The following is a 12,881-nucleotide window of genomic DNA, read 5'->3' on the forward strand; positions in this document are numbered from 1 at the left end:
TCAAGCATTTCTGATTCAAGTATAGAAAATGTTTGCTGGCAATACTTTTTATCTGTATATTTGAAACAAGACAGATACCTATTATAGAAAACTGCATTTGCTGTCTCCAAGCTATGCAAACCCTTAACAATATTTTTAAAAACACTCTTGTTATTTAGAAGCACCGAAAAGAGCAGGGGAGTAACAAAATATGCTGAGAACATGCACACACATGAGCAAATTGGAGACAAAAAGACAATCTGTGCAATTTTCCTATGTTAATTAAAAATACCATGACATCAACAGGCCAGTGGAACTTTCTCCATCCAAGTGTTCTATTCACAAACATCCACATTGTCAGATATGTTATAATACACACTGGCAAGTAATTCAAAATTTTCAACAAAAAAGTTACAGTATTCATTATTACTCCCTTGCCCTTGCTGGGCCTCTACATTCCTAATTTTCATGCCCAACTTCACTTGAGTGGAATGTTATTCATCATGAACATAAATGCTGCAAATGTTGTGCCAATACAAAAAAATAAAATAAAATAAAAAACAAATCCTGGTGAATCCAAGGTTTATTTAGCATATTCAAACTGCATTAACCACCTTCTGTGGTTTTAACTCCCAGTTCCTAGTCTGACACTCTAACCACACCATCACACTGGCTTCCTAAAGTAATTCTGCTATGGGGCAGCTATATAAATTAAAAAGGTAAATAAATATGGGGAAAGCAAAATGTCACTTAGAGAAAAATCTAAAATATTTTCCTTGAAGCTTGAATTTGTTTTATTATGGATTGTTTTATTTAATGGTTCCATTTTTTGTATATTGCTTTGATTTTTCTTTAAAATATAAAGCAGTGTAGAAATGAAATGCAGCAGCAGCAGCAACAAAATTACACCTAGACAATCTGTTGCAGCGAACATAATCTAGATGTTAGGTGTCATTTGGCAATTACCTTATATATCTAAGTTTCTAACACTGATCATGAGTCAAATGTGGCCCTGAGCCCAAAATTCATTATTGCCCCACCCCCTGGTTCTGTAGGGACAGAGTAGGCATGCTTCCAATCTATGCATTAAATAACATATAATATCTTACGCCATAAAGATTCTTAACCATAAACACCACACCATGGACAATACATATGGATCACATAGAAGAATCTTAAACTGAATACAAGGCAAGGATTTACTTCACGGGTGAAGGGAAACCAAATTACAACAGGAGCTGTGGGGCAGAGGAGATGTTAATACTTTCAGACACCTGTGTAAGCTTCCACATCTTTGGTGAGGAAAGAATGTTCATGAAAGAGTAAGCATTTCTATCTCATCTAGAACCACCAACATTATGAACTCACTTGTTTAAAACATCTTTGAGATAAACCAATGTACCTGTACTACTCTGACAGTCTAATCATAAGGAAAGGTTTGTTGCGATAGCCCTCAATGTCATCATTGTTTAAGCACCAGGCTGCATTTCTATTGTTCATTCCAACTGCAGATTCACATCACCTTTAAACAAACAAACAAACACACACACACAAAAACACACAAACCACTGGTTTTTGTCTCATACTGCTGGGTTTTATACAATGGCATTACTGGTTTTTAAAACTTAATATGTTTTTAATGTTAACTAAAAGCTATTATAAGGGACCCAGGTGGCGCTGTGGGTTAAACCACTGAGCCTAGGGCTTGCTGATCAGAAGGTCGGCAGTTCGAATCCCTGCCACGGGGTGAGCTCCCGTTGCTCGGTCCCAGCTCCTGCCCACCTAGCAGTTCGAAAGCATGTCAAAGTGCAAGTAGATAAATAGGGACCGCTCCAGCGGGAAGGTAAACGGTGTTTCCGTGCGCTGCCCTGGTTCGCCAGAAGCAGCTTTGTCATGCTGGCCACATGACCCGGAAGCTGTCTACGGACAAACGCCGGCTCCCTCGGCCTATAGAGCGAGATGAGCGCCGCAACCCCAGAGTCGGACACGACTGGACCTGATGGTCAGGGGTCCCTTTACCTTTTTTTAAAAGCTATTATGATAATTTTATAGTGGAAATAAGGAAGTTGTTTTAGACAAATATTCTGCTATACTGGAGAGAGAGAAGAGCATATTTATTCAAAATCACAATTCCAGAGAAATATTATCAATCTGCCTACACTAGAACATGTCTATCAATAAATATCACTTGGGACAAAGCATAACACTTAAACTGGGATGTACTGAAATCGTAACTGGTTTCCTTAACAATCTGGACAAAGTCTGTCAGAGGAATAAATTCAGCCTTTATGTAAATAATTTTTTTTGTGATAGCCACTTCCCAACAACTTTACATTTATACAACGGCTAATACAAAGCTGATATTTACAAATCCGCGGTTTGTTTTCCTGGACTATCTTTCTGAAGTTTTGTTTAGATTAAGCAACCTGTATGCCAAGATCCAGTTAAGGTCTCCAGGGCTCTGTTAATCAAACCTGCAGAACCATTCCCATAGACTGCTACCTACAGAGTTCCCAACAGCTTACATACAGTGTCATCTGGCCACTATTGCCTATAAGGAGCTAATACCAGGCCCTGACCTACAAAATGTAAACTTATGTTTGATTCATTCTCATCTTCTCCATACATAGATCAATATTCTTATGATAAGATATACCTCTTCTCAATGGATAGGAGCCAACCTACTGACTAAAAGTGTTCCAGTGCTTAACTGAAGAGTAAGCCTCACCACTATATATCCAATAATGAGATGTGATTATAAACATCTACAAAACCACTATTGAGGACAAACCTCAACAATAGCATATTTAAACTGCAACAGGTAAAAATGTTTATCCCACACTTTACTTGCCAGTGCAAAAGCTTGTTTACAAAAAAAAAAAAACCATAGCCATAAGCAGATGGATAAAAACTTGAATTAGGTAGGTCATATGAATGTTGAATTAAGCCTATATTCTAAAAACAAGGTATATTCTTTTTACCTGATTTTTTAAAAATGAAGTTCCATTATTAAACCTGAACTGATTGTTTGCAATCTTATGCATAGTTGTCTGGCAGTAAAGCCAACTGAATATTGTGGTACTTACTTCTGAGTGCATAAGCATATGAATGTGCTGCCCTTTGCTTTCCCTGTTGGAACAGATTCAACGGTAGTTCTTTGAAGACAGTAAAGTATTTCCAAAACTTCATAGCTGCAGCAACTTGTGTCTCAACAGAACACAAATTACTATTCGGATCAGCTAGGATATGGCATAATGATTGGGCATAAGCCTCCAGATGTGAAAACCAGGGCTTGAGGGGCTCCCTCATCACAAGACAAAAAGGCTCAAGGAGAAAAATAGCTGAAACAAACTATCAATAGCTACTAAAGAATAAGGCTAAGCAATATATTATCTCATAGAGTCTCCAGTCCTCAGAGTGCTTCAGCTTAAGTGCTATTCATTTCAATGGTACTTGCAGAAGCACAGTTCATTTGGGGCTCAGGTGTGCTGTATATCAAAATAAGGAGACTCAAGAGCAAACAACTGCTGCAATGTCTTATTTATAGGGTCTCAGTTACTGAAAGGCATATTGAGCATTTGGAAGAAGCAGATCTATGACAATTAACTTGTGTTTCCCAAAAGCATCCTTTTTAATTCATTGAGAAAAAGGAAAATAGAAAGTAACTGCAAAGAATCTTTTGAAGTCTCCATGAAAAGCAGTTTGCATGCTGTTTTAGCAGTCTACTACAGGTGTTTAAGAACAGTCAGGATTCCCTTGGGCAGAGGATAGACCTTGAACCCACTTGTTCCTTTTAGGGCTTAATTCTAAACACTAAGAGATTTATTTATTTATTCATTTGGCTTTGGATAGATTCTAAGCCCTGTCTTTGTTCTTTAGCTATTTTATTGTTTTATTATGATTCCATGCAAAATAATGCACCTGTATACAACATGTAGCAAAATCTTTTAAAAACATAACAGTTAAAAAATGAAAACATTTGAGCTTCCCTTCTTTCAGTGTTTGTGCTTGATCATGTAGAGAAATAAATACTTTATTTTCCTTTACCAATCAAAAACCAATGTTTCATTTCAAATGTTTCAGAAAGAAAAATCACTAAGCAATGTTTCCTATAGATGAATGTATTTCTGAAAAATATATTTGGAGTTTTCAAGGAATGGGACAGCTTTGACCATTTCTGTTACTCTGCCTGCACTTCCAAGACATGCAAAAGCAACTCACAACTATTAGATAAACTGCAAATGAAAAAAATGGTAAACATATAACTGATACATATGCCTTTTAAATACACCTTATTTATCCTCTTTTCCTTTGTTCCCTTTGCAGCACAATGCAACTCTCCAAATCTACTCTAGATGGTTTCCTAATCTTTTGGAGAAGATTTGGTATGTGCTTGGGACACTACAGAGCACAAATTGCATCCCTTCCTTTTCTGCTTATGGAAGCTTTCTATCAGCAGACAGTCATCAATGGATACCACACATTCTATGTATTATATGGTTTACTTTTAAGAATAGACCAAACAATGACATTTGCAGATAAAAAGGGGAGTGAGAAAAGGAAGGGAGGCCTGGGGAATGGTTAATTTGTATTCTATGAGAAACTCTTTAATAAAATGATAGTGGCAAAAAGAATCCTTAACTAACATGCAAAACTGAATGTAAAAATTGTGATCTAGAATAACTACAACTTAGATCAAAATAGCTGTGCAACCAATTCTACACGCCCAACTTAAACTTGGACTTAGGTTTCTTGAATAGAAGCTACTACGCCATGATAGATGACAAGTGACTTTTGAAAAATAGAAGTGTTCCAAAAGCAGTTTATAAATATAGCATGAGATATGTGCTATACAAAGTAAAAGTAACAATCTCACTGGAATATAAAATCTTTTAAATATTCTATACCAAAATAAAAGTTGGTATCAGTCCAACTTGATTGCATACTTCTGTTTAATATATTGTGATTACGGTAATATGGTGGGTTCAAGTAAAGACGTACAATAAATGAAACATAAAAATAAACTGAGAGGTAGTAACATAACAGAGTTAATCTTTTCTCCTTTTTTACATTTATAGCCTACCATTCCTTCTAGTAACTCATGAATTTGTAACCTCACAATACTCACTATCTTGAGTCAGGATTAAGCTGACATATGGCTATTTACCCATCTCAGAACAGAGCAGAAATTTGAACCTGGTTGTTTAAAATCTCACTCTTAGCTGCTACATATGTGGAACCTCTATGAACAGAGATATAAACCTTCTAAAACCTCTCTTGTAAAGCATCTCTTGTCTAAGCAATTTGTCACCTGTTGTTTTAAGCATCTATTTTCTTCTTGCCACCCAACTAATGTTAATTTCCATTAATCATGTCATATCTAAAATTTAGATTGCATTTGTTCTGGCAAATGCCTATTAACCTTTAAGGTGTTCCAAAGATAATAAATTGAGTTCACTGTCAATCAATATGAGTGATGTTTTAAGCAATGCCAATGAAAAAGTTCCACTGTATATTTCACTGTAAGTTTTTCAACTACTGTATTTTTTAGGACAAAGCAAAGTAAATGCAGGTCCTATTACAAGATACAAGGTATTTCTTGTATCTTGATAACATAGTATTTTATCTGAATTCTTACCACTTACCTTAAACATAAATGTTCAATTTTATCATTTTTTATGTTCAAACATAAAAAAATGTTTGAATTAATGCTTTGAGTTATCATTTGCAAGAATTTCACCTAAAGTCATGAAAAAGGGCAGATCATAATGCCTTAATATAATACAAAATGTACTTCTCTACACCGATCAGCAACTTCTAGCATGTTAGACATACATCTGTCTATTTGAACCACATTACTTTCAATGGGGTGCACCTTTCAACACACATTCCATTCATACCCCAATATAGATGTGGATTCACATTAAGTGCATATCCAAATACGCAAACAATGTGTGGATTCGAATTTGTACCCTTTTGATTTAGGGGTCTCAGCAGACCACAAGTTTAACATGAGTCAACAGTGTGATGCAACAACAGAAAGGCTTATGCTATTCTAAGCTGCACCAACAGAAATACAGTGTCCCAGTCAAGGGAAGTCATAGCATCACTCTATTCTACCGTGATCAGACCGCAATTGGAGTAATGTGCCAGGTTCTGGGTGCCCCAATTTAAGAAAGTTATTGATGAGCTGAAACGTGTGCAGAGGAGGGATGATCAAGGCTCTGGAAACCAAGCCCAATGACAAACAGTTGAGGGAGTTGCGCATGTTTAACCTGAATATTAGGAGACTGAGAGGAGATATGAGAGCTATCTTCAAAGAGCTGTTCAACAGTGGAACAGACTCCCTTGAGAGATGGTAGACTCTCCTCCCTTTGAGGTTTTTAAGCAGCGGTTGGATGGCCATCTGTCATGTATGATCTACAGTAGTTGGGATTCCTGCATTGCAGGGCATTGGACTAGATGACCCTTAGAATCCCTTCCAACTCTACAATTATATGATTCTATGATCATGCTGATACCAGGGATAACAGAAAAGAAGGGAATGTGGTTGTGCTGACTGACACACCCCATACCATCTTCCATCCTGTTCCAAAGGGTTGCTCAACTGGCTGAACAGGTTTTTAGGGGTACTGCAGGGCTGCATGGATACAGGGAGAAATTAGCATAACATCACATCCCTACTTCATCCATTAGTGGAGGCATCCATTAGCTCAAGAGCCTTTTGTGAGCACAACTACACATAAGGGATTATATATATCAAAAATTTGATGTAGTGCAAACCAGTAATTTCTGCATTCAGATGCACATCTAATTTATACTGTTCACTTCCAACATATGAACACAAGGTTGTGTGCATGTACAATCACCTTCTGGGATTAACATGTAGAAATACAATCCTCCAAACAGTGCTATTGTGCAACTTCTGTTCGTTTTAAGGAGTTCACCTGGAAAGCAGCTCAAACCTTTTGAAATGAATGAAGATTAAGCTGTAACTAACTGATCAACTGATCACACTTTCTGGTAGTTAATTCAGGAATTTATAAAATGGTCAGTGACTACTGCTATCAGTAACTACCACTTTTTACTAAACACAGTTCTGCAACTGCTTGATAGGTACACACGCTATCCATTTAGTTACTACTGCTTTTTAAATCATGATAGAATGCATGCAGTTTCTTGTGGTTTTAATCCACATCTGTGTATTACCTTGCTCACAGCCTCAGGCAAAATGGCATAAAATTGATTTAAATGCTATGAGACACCCAAAGTGAAGGCACAGGGAAAGAAATCAAGAGAGACCTTTTCAAGGTTGACTTAAATCTGTATCAACCTGCTACTTGGCAATTTTTGTCAGATTTTTCCTCTGTGTCCCAGAATGCAAGATGAATACAGAAACCTTTTTCACACTGCAGCATTCGTTCAGTTAGCATACTGGCTCAAATTTCATGTGGTAGCCACACACACCTACTTGAAAATGTACATTTTATTTCATGGGCTTAAAAGCAATTCACATTAACAATAGGTCTGTAAGCTAGTTCTAGTGAATTAGGTCCTCTTTGCTCTTTCAAAGAACTGGAAATACAGCTTCCCTAAACCCTGTTATGTTGGCAGTGCTCTTCCTCATACACAACGCAGCACCTTCACTGGAGAAGACAAGGGTCACAAGAACAAGTAGAGGCCTTCCCACCCCCTTTGCTCAGCCACAAGTACTGATAAACTATTCTTTCTTCTCTTGGATGACATACATTTGTGCAGGGGATCATGGCTTGTATAGTGCAGGCTTGTGAAGACAGACTTCCCCCCTCTATGTCCCACATTGCCACCACTTCTCTGATATTGTCCGCAACTGACAATCACTTTTGCCCCATTTCTAAAGTCTTTTTCTAACTTTTCAACATATACATTCCAAGAAAAATGGGGAAGGGGGGAACCAGCATCATGTTTTTACATTCAATGAACAGTACCACTTTACATTAACCATGAATGAGCAGTTGCCAACAACATGTCTCATGCTGAAGAGTTCCCTGTGTTACAGTACAAACATGTAAAACAGGCTACTTAGTGATAGCCATTATGCCCCAGAAACGAGGTCATATCCAAATAAGATCTTGGTGACTGCTGCTCAGCTTTGAAATACTCTTCCTCCAATGGTTCAAGGCCAGCGTATTTTTAAGGAAGAATACAATGCCTTTTGAATGGGGCAAGCAGCGTGTGGCAAGAGATGGGTGTGCACTCTCTTCAAAGTGTATGAACATAGGCTCAAATTACTTTTGAAAAATGATTAGAGAGCTAATTCAAAGTGTGTTGATGAATGGACTCAAACCTGGAAATTATGTTAAGTCCCTCAACACTCTTTGATGCAATTAATTAATATTTCTTTCAATATCAGATGAGAACTATTAATCTTTAATTATGTGAGCTATAAAACAAATTCTAGTCATACCTGCTCCTTGGTAGAAACATTGACTCTTTGATAAATACTGAACCAGACAGAAGAATATACCAACAGGTCCCAATATCATCGGGGCTGTAAATAAAAACAAGAAAATGTTAGGAATGCAATTTGGGCAATAAAAGCAAACAGAACATTATCAATATAAATCTACATGTGAGTTGCCCATGATAGACTGCTTTTTAAGTGGTGAATTTTCTAAAACTGATTCTTCCTGAACATGTAATAGTTACATATATAATGTTGTATCCAACTCAGTCATACTCAGGATGGACTCACAGAAAGAAATGGACAAAATGGATTAACTTAACCAATGGATTAGCTTGCATCTATTCATTTCAATGAATGTACTCTTCAGCAAGATTTAGTCTGATAAAGTCCAGTACTTTTATATATCAAAACAATTTTAATGGTACTTTGAATGCATTTGATAACAGCAACTGGCTTCTTAGAACTGTACAGCAGCCTAAGGCTGCAATTCTGTACACGCGTATGTGGGAGTAAGTCCCACAGAATTCACTTCTTTATTCAAGAGTAAGTCTCAAACATAGGATTAAGCTGTAAGATTCACTCCTACAGAACAACCACACAAACACATTTTAATGTCTTCATTTTTCTTTCTTTCGCTATTTAAAGTCCCTCTTCTCTTCTCCCCCACCCCCAAACTAAATGCTACTACTTTGTGCAAAATGTTCTGAGTTCCTTCCTGACAAAGTCAAGATTAGAAAGCAGCTTAATTTTGGAGGTCAGAACCAGCTAGGTATTTAGCTGCTGGTGGAGAAAACTGTTTGATCTTATTTCTTCTTGCGATACTAAAACATGTTTCCCGAGAGACAGGAAGATCCTTCTGCTAGCAGAGCATTATCTCTCAAATTTTAAGCAAACAATTTGGAACAATTTGGAAACCAGACTAGCTTCTAATGAATACTAGCATTATGTTAAAATACTATTTTCTGCTATCTTTTACATTCAAGTCATTGGCCTTGGCACACCTTTTGTTTTACCTTTACAATTACGCACATATTAAATTGGACATCTGTTTCTATAACTTTTATAACCACCACAGCCACCAAAGTGCAGCAAATATGTCTAAGGATATGAGTTATTCAATCATTCTGTAAGCTTTCTACTCAAGTATAATTACAAGTCACAAATAGTTAACATGAACAAAAAAGGAACAGCCCACTTATGTATGTATGTATGTATGTATGTATTTGCTGGTGTGACAGCATGGTTATTAAAGTTCAGAACTAGTGGGCTAATTCCAGTTGAATGCACCACATCCAATTTCTTTTTATAAAAAGTAAGGCTTCTTTAAAATGGCCACTCTGAGAACAGGATGCTGGACTAGGTGGATCATTGGCCTGATCCAGCAGGTGGTCAAACAGCTCAGTTGGTTAGAGCTGGTTAGGTCTACTAGTTGGTGTCTGAAAATTCTTCCTAAGAGAGAAGTCATTCACAAAAAATGTTTGTTTAAAAAGCTGTAAATCCAAGATTGTAGAAGTCTGTGCATATTATTCATTAATTGTCTGTTTCACAGCAGCTGCACACTGGGTCAACACCATCAAGCCATTTGCTATGACCACAAGGTCTCTTCCCTGGCCCAATCACTGTGATATTACATCATGTCCTCCAGCAAGAAACCACTAACATCCAATAATAAACCCCAACAACTGGCTGCAAGATTTGGAATAACCCTTTAGAAGAAATGAAGCCTGGTCTAGAAGCTACAACATTATTTAATCTTTATATAGTCAAAATTAACTACTGGATTTTTGTATACACTGGTCCTAGTGGTTAAAGCTGCCTGAAAGCTCCCTGTGTAAAAATATGTTCCCAATAAGCAATTCTGATTTACTGCAGTGCAGACCTGGCTAGATCCCAAGGCAACCTGGCCAACTGTCTAGCTATCAGAAGGTATAATATACCTCAGGGGGAGGAAGGGGGAGTGAAAAATCAACAGACTAGTCTGGCTGCAGCTACTCTTTGCATTATTAAATATCCTATTGGATGACTTTCACAAAGACAGTGGAAGCACAGTGCAAATGAACGTCCATAGCTTGAAGAGGCCTCAGCACACTGTTTGAAATTGGTATGCAAAGGCTTCAAGAACAGACTTTGCTTATAATAATTTTCTAACATCTCTTCCAGTGGCGTGTGAAGGTGGGGGCGTTGAGAGCGGCACGCCCCCTATTCCAGCCGGTTCCAGCCTGACACTTGGCGCCACCCCCCGCAACTCCCAAGCCGCCACCCGGCACCACTTTCGTGCGGCAGCTACTCACGCGCTGCAGCCTTACAAGATGCCACACAGACGGGGTGCTGCTCGCACCCGGCATCCGGGATGGACTGCGCATGTGCACACTTGCGCAGTCCATTCTGGATGCCAGGCGCAAGCAACCGCCGCTCGGATGGACTGAGGCAGCCCGTCCGTGCGACTGCTTGCACCCGGTAGCCCGGATGGACTGTGTTCTGTAGCGCACATGCATTGTGGCATCACAACGCACGTGCACTATGGAGCGGCACCCCGCCCCTGGAGGGTGCCCCCGCATTTGCCACTCCGGGCAGCAAAGCAGCTCCGTACGCCACTGATCTCTTCTTTGCTCTTAGAAACATTGAGGACCAGGTAATACTCTGAAATCAATGTTTATCATGTAACACAGGCTATGGTTTACACATCGGCAGCCCACCCAAATTGAAACACAAACTTTTTCTCCCCCACCACCATTCACAGTCTCACAGACACCTCTGCAGAACAATCGTGCCCCTTTGAAAATCAAGCCTTTGTATAATGATAAGCCCTATGGTCCACGGTTAACCCTAAAATAAAAGCTGTTTCTATATCTGATTGCAGCAATAAAGGGCACCAATTGCTTTAGCTAATTGTCTAAAAGGCATTCTAAATTCTGTGGCTGCAGCCTCAAGTTGTCTCCCATATCTGGGTATACAAATTAAGCATTGCCATTTCACTGCCTACACTTGCTTTTTGCCTTCATTTTAAACTCCTCCTCCCCCTTTAAATCAATCCTACCCAGATTCCTTCTCTATTTCTGAACACTCCCATCTCATTTCTTTGTTCTCTCTTTAAATCTTCAAGCCTCACATCCTTTATTCTGTCTCTAACCATTTTCTTCCTGCTTCTTTTGGAATGCACTTCCCCTAGATATTCATCTCAGTCTTTGTCTTGCTTCCATATTCTTAAGAAGACATATTTTCAGAATCACCTCTTCTTTCAAGTTTACTCTGATTAATGTTTTTATCATTCTCGTTCCCTGCCTTACTGGCATTTTGTTTTGTTTTTTACTATCTCCTTCCTCCCTTTTTTCTTGGATTGCCAGTTTGAGAGCAGAGGCAATCTTTACCCACCACCACCCTCTACAGCATTTACTATTGTTAAACACTTAACAAACCAATTGTCATAATTATTAACCCAGACTGCTCCACCCCTTCAATTTTTTACAAAACCTCTTACTGGTTTGATTATAAGTTCTGCAGAGACCACTTGAAGTGCTCTTCTCCATATGGGTTTGCTCAAGAATATAGCTTCTCTTTAAAGACATTTCTATGGATCCCTGTGCCATCTGCTAGGTCCTTTGCAGTTGTGCCACCAAGAAGCAACCACCCAGGAGAGTACTGTATTGCTAGTATGCTTTTAGCCTTCTTGTGTAAACTGTTTTAATAACTGCTATTTTATTGTCATTACTCTGTCTGTAAGCTGGCTAGGTCATATTTAATATAGAAAGTTAAGACAATAGTGTAAGAAAAAAAATGTATTGAGGCTGATATCTGCAAGCAATAGCATTAAATTTCAACGTAAGTTCCACTAATACAAGGAACTACTGAGTTGACACTTGGGAAAGTTATTCAAGGGGGTGGGGAAAGGGAGGGTGGGGGAGTGGGAATTGTACTGAGAGGAAGTGCATCCTCTGAGTCCATTTATTTCCACCCCACCCAATAAATCCTTTATTCTGCAAAAGAAAAAACAACGTAAAACTAAAACTTCTGGGGGAACAAGAATTTGACTCTGCTTCCTCCAAAACATTTCTCCTCTTCCTACAGTCCTTATCCCAGAAATGGAACACACCCACTTGCAGTTAATAACTCCCTGTAGGCAAGTTAACTGACTTCAGTGGATGGATGTCTCCCCGTGCCTTCTCCCAGGGAGCCTTTTCCCTTTTTTGCGCTGCTGCTAAAACAGGTTAAGAATGGGTAAGGAGGCATTGCATGAGTAACGTCTTGCACCCAATATAGGCTTGAAGCTCTCTCTTCTTCCTGTTCCCAGGATGCTCTGGAAGCATGAGGGCAACCCTAGTGCAACTCCTAATGTTTTCGGCCACAGCAATCCAGTGGCTCTTTCTAACCCTACTGGCTGACAGAAAGTGGGACATCGAATTTGTGTGGCATTTCCCCATACTGTGCCTGTAAGAAGATATACCATAGCTTCTATTTA

General features: G+C 38.7%; 1 protein-coding gene across 6 annotated transcripts in view; it reads right to left on the reverse strand.

Moving 5' to 3' along the window:
- The window catches only part of RAPGEF2 (Rap guanine nucleotide exchange factor 2), a 155,706-nt gene that overhangs the window by 82,905 nt on the left and 59,920 nt on the right, over positions 1-12,881 (reverse strand). For all 6 annotated transcript variants that reach the window (XM_033161134.1, XM_033161132.1, XM_033161135.1 and 3 more), the window contains exon 4: positions 8,426-8,509. In XM_033161134.1, the coding sequence (XP_033017025.1) occupies positions 8,426-8,509 (84 nt within the window). The remainder of the gene's footprint in view (positions 1-8,425; positions 8,510-12,881) is intronic.

This window comes from Lacerta agilis, chromosome 9, assembly GCF_009819535.1.
Source record: "Lacerta agilis isolate rLacAgi1 chromosome 9, rLacAgi1.pri, whole genome shotgun sequence".
Lineage (NCBI taxonomy): Eukaryota > Metazoa > Chordata > Lepidosauria > Squamata > Lacertidae > Lacerta > Lacerta agilis.